Here is a 1,746-nt window from a genome sequence, read left to right as displayed (position 1 = left end):
TTCATTCCTCCGCTTTCGTCTTCCTTCTTTCGTCTTCGTTATCATTCTGTTCTTTCTATATGTAATCTGTGTGTGTGTGTGTGTGTGTGTGTGTATGTAACAACGTTTCTTCCGTCTTCGACTGTTGCTGATTTTCCTCTCATTATTCTTTATTGCCGTTTACTCGTATTATTTCTTTCTCTCAATCCGTATCCAACATTATTTTGACTTGTTGAATCCCCCAACTTTACAAGTCTGCAATCATATTTGCGTCCCCTCGGTTTTTTTTTCCATCTATAGAGTTTGTTTTGTCTGTGAATGAAAGAAACTGATTGTTATTATTATTATTAGTATTACTATATATATATATATATATATATATATATATACGTACTTATAAAAATACAATATATATTTAGTATAATGTGAATGTTTCCCTTTCTGAATGTGGTATGTATAGTCGAAGGTGAGTTTCTCTGTGTGTGTAGTGTACATGCTTAAATGTTGAACCGTTGGATTTTTAAATGTTTTTCTCGTCGGGATTCAACTGTTGGTCAACTACCGAACTATGATATTATTATTCAACCATGGAGAAGTGTCACCGTTATGGGATAAAACGCCGTTACCCACCATTATTCTACAAAGGAGGTGGTTCCGTCAATGTCTGGCAACTCTGTTCTTGTGCGTGGTTTCTGGATTTGTATCGGGTTTAACCCCAGCCGATGACAACGGCCCGGATTACCTGACACCCTTCTGCACACCAAACCAGTGCCTTTTGGAAGGTTGGAATATTACAAAAGAAATCTGTAATCTCTCTGCTACAGAACGTAGGATCAAAATGCGCGAAACACGATTGAAGTTTTGCACGTTGTATACTTTGAATTCTGTTATATCGGATGTAGAGGAAAGCATTCAATGGGATTATGAACAGTGTGTATCAATCTTGGATCGGATTAAAAATTTAGATGAATCTGCATGTAAAAAAAACAGCTTGTTTCTAAACATTGTCAATAAATTCGACTGCAAGGAAAAGTACTCGGTTATATGGAGGTGTACACACTGTGTGGTAAGTTTATTATCATTATTATTATTATTATTATTATTATTATTATTATTATTATTATTGTTATTGTTATTATTATTATTATTATTATTATTATTATTCCTTTCCCATCATTTCAAGGATTCCTTCTTGTTTTTCTCTTTTATTGTTTTTATTATGTATTGTCATTTCTTATCTGTCACCGATTTCCCACGCTTTTTTTTTTTATTTGATGTAATTTCCACCACCACCACCACCACATTGATTTCGTCTTTTGTCCTTGTATTGTCAATAACAGCGATGATTTCGTTTCTTGTGACGGATGCAAGACATCATTACAATTACTATTTGATTACCAGACCAGAGTGGAGTGACGACGATTCATTCAGTATCGGATCAGTAATCTGGACTAAGTCATCCTTACAAATAATGAATGGCCTCATGTGGAATAGACGACTTGTTTACTACTACTACTACTACTACTACTACTACTACAGAACCATGCTCTAGCGGATGCCATTTAGGCATAATGAGCCAGTGATCCGATTTCGATTCTCAGGTGATCGTTCGATTGGTTTCAATTCACGACTGGCGGCTTTGTGGAATATATGTCACATCTTGTTTTCCTTCAAATATAATTTTTTTTATTAATGAATAAACAAATAAAATTCAATTTTCACCATTATTACCGCTTGTAAAAAACAAGCTACATACTTTCCCCCCCC

At 34.7% G+C, this 1,746-nt stretch overlaps 1 protein-coding gene across 1 annotated transcript in view; it reads left to right on the top strand.

Moving 5' to 3' along the window:
- Positions 1–290: 290 nt before the first annotated feature.
- LOC106868473 (NALCN channel auxiliary factor 2-like) overlaps positions 291–1,746 on the top strand; it is a 267,882-nt gene continuing 266,426 nt past the window's right edge. Inside the window, exon 1 of the mRNA XM_052966119.1 lies at positions 291–1,045. Coding sequence (XP_052822079.1) covers positions 548–1,045 — 498 coding nt within the window. The 5' untranslated portion in view covers positions 291–547. The remainder of the gene's footprint in view (positions 1,046–1,746) is intronic.

This window comes from Octopus bimaculoides, chromosome 3 (assembly GCF_001194135.2).
Source record: "Octopus bimaculoides isolate UCB-OBI-ISO-001 chromosome 3, ASM119413v2, whole genome shotgun sequence".
Classification (NCBI taxonomy): domain Eukaryota; kingdom Metazoa; phylum Mollusca; class Cephalopoda; order Octopoda; family Octopodidae; genus Octopus; species Octopus bimaculoides.
This window is presented reverse-complemented; position numbering and strand designations above follow the sequence as displayed.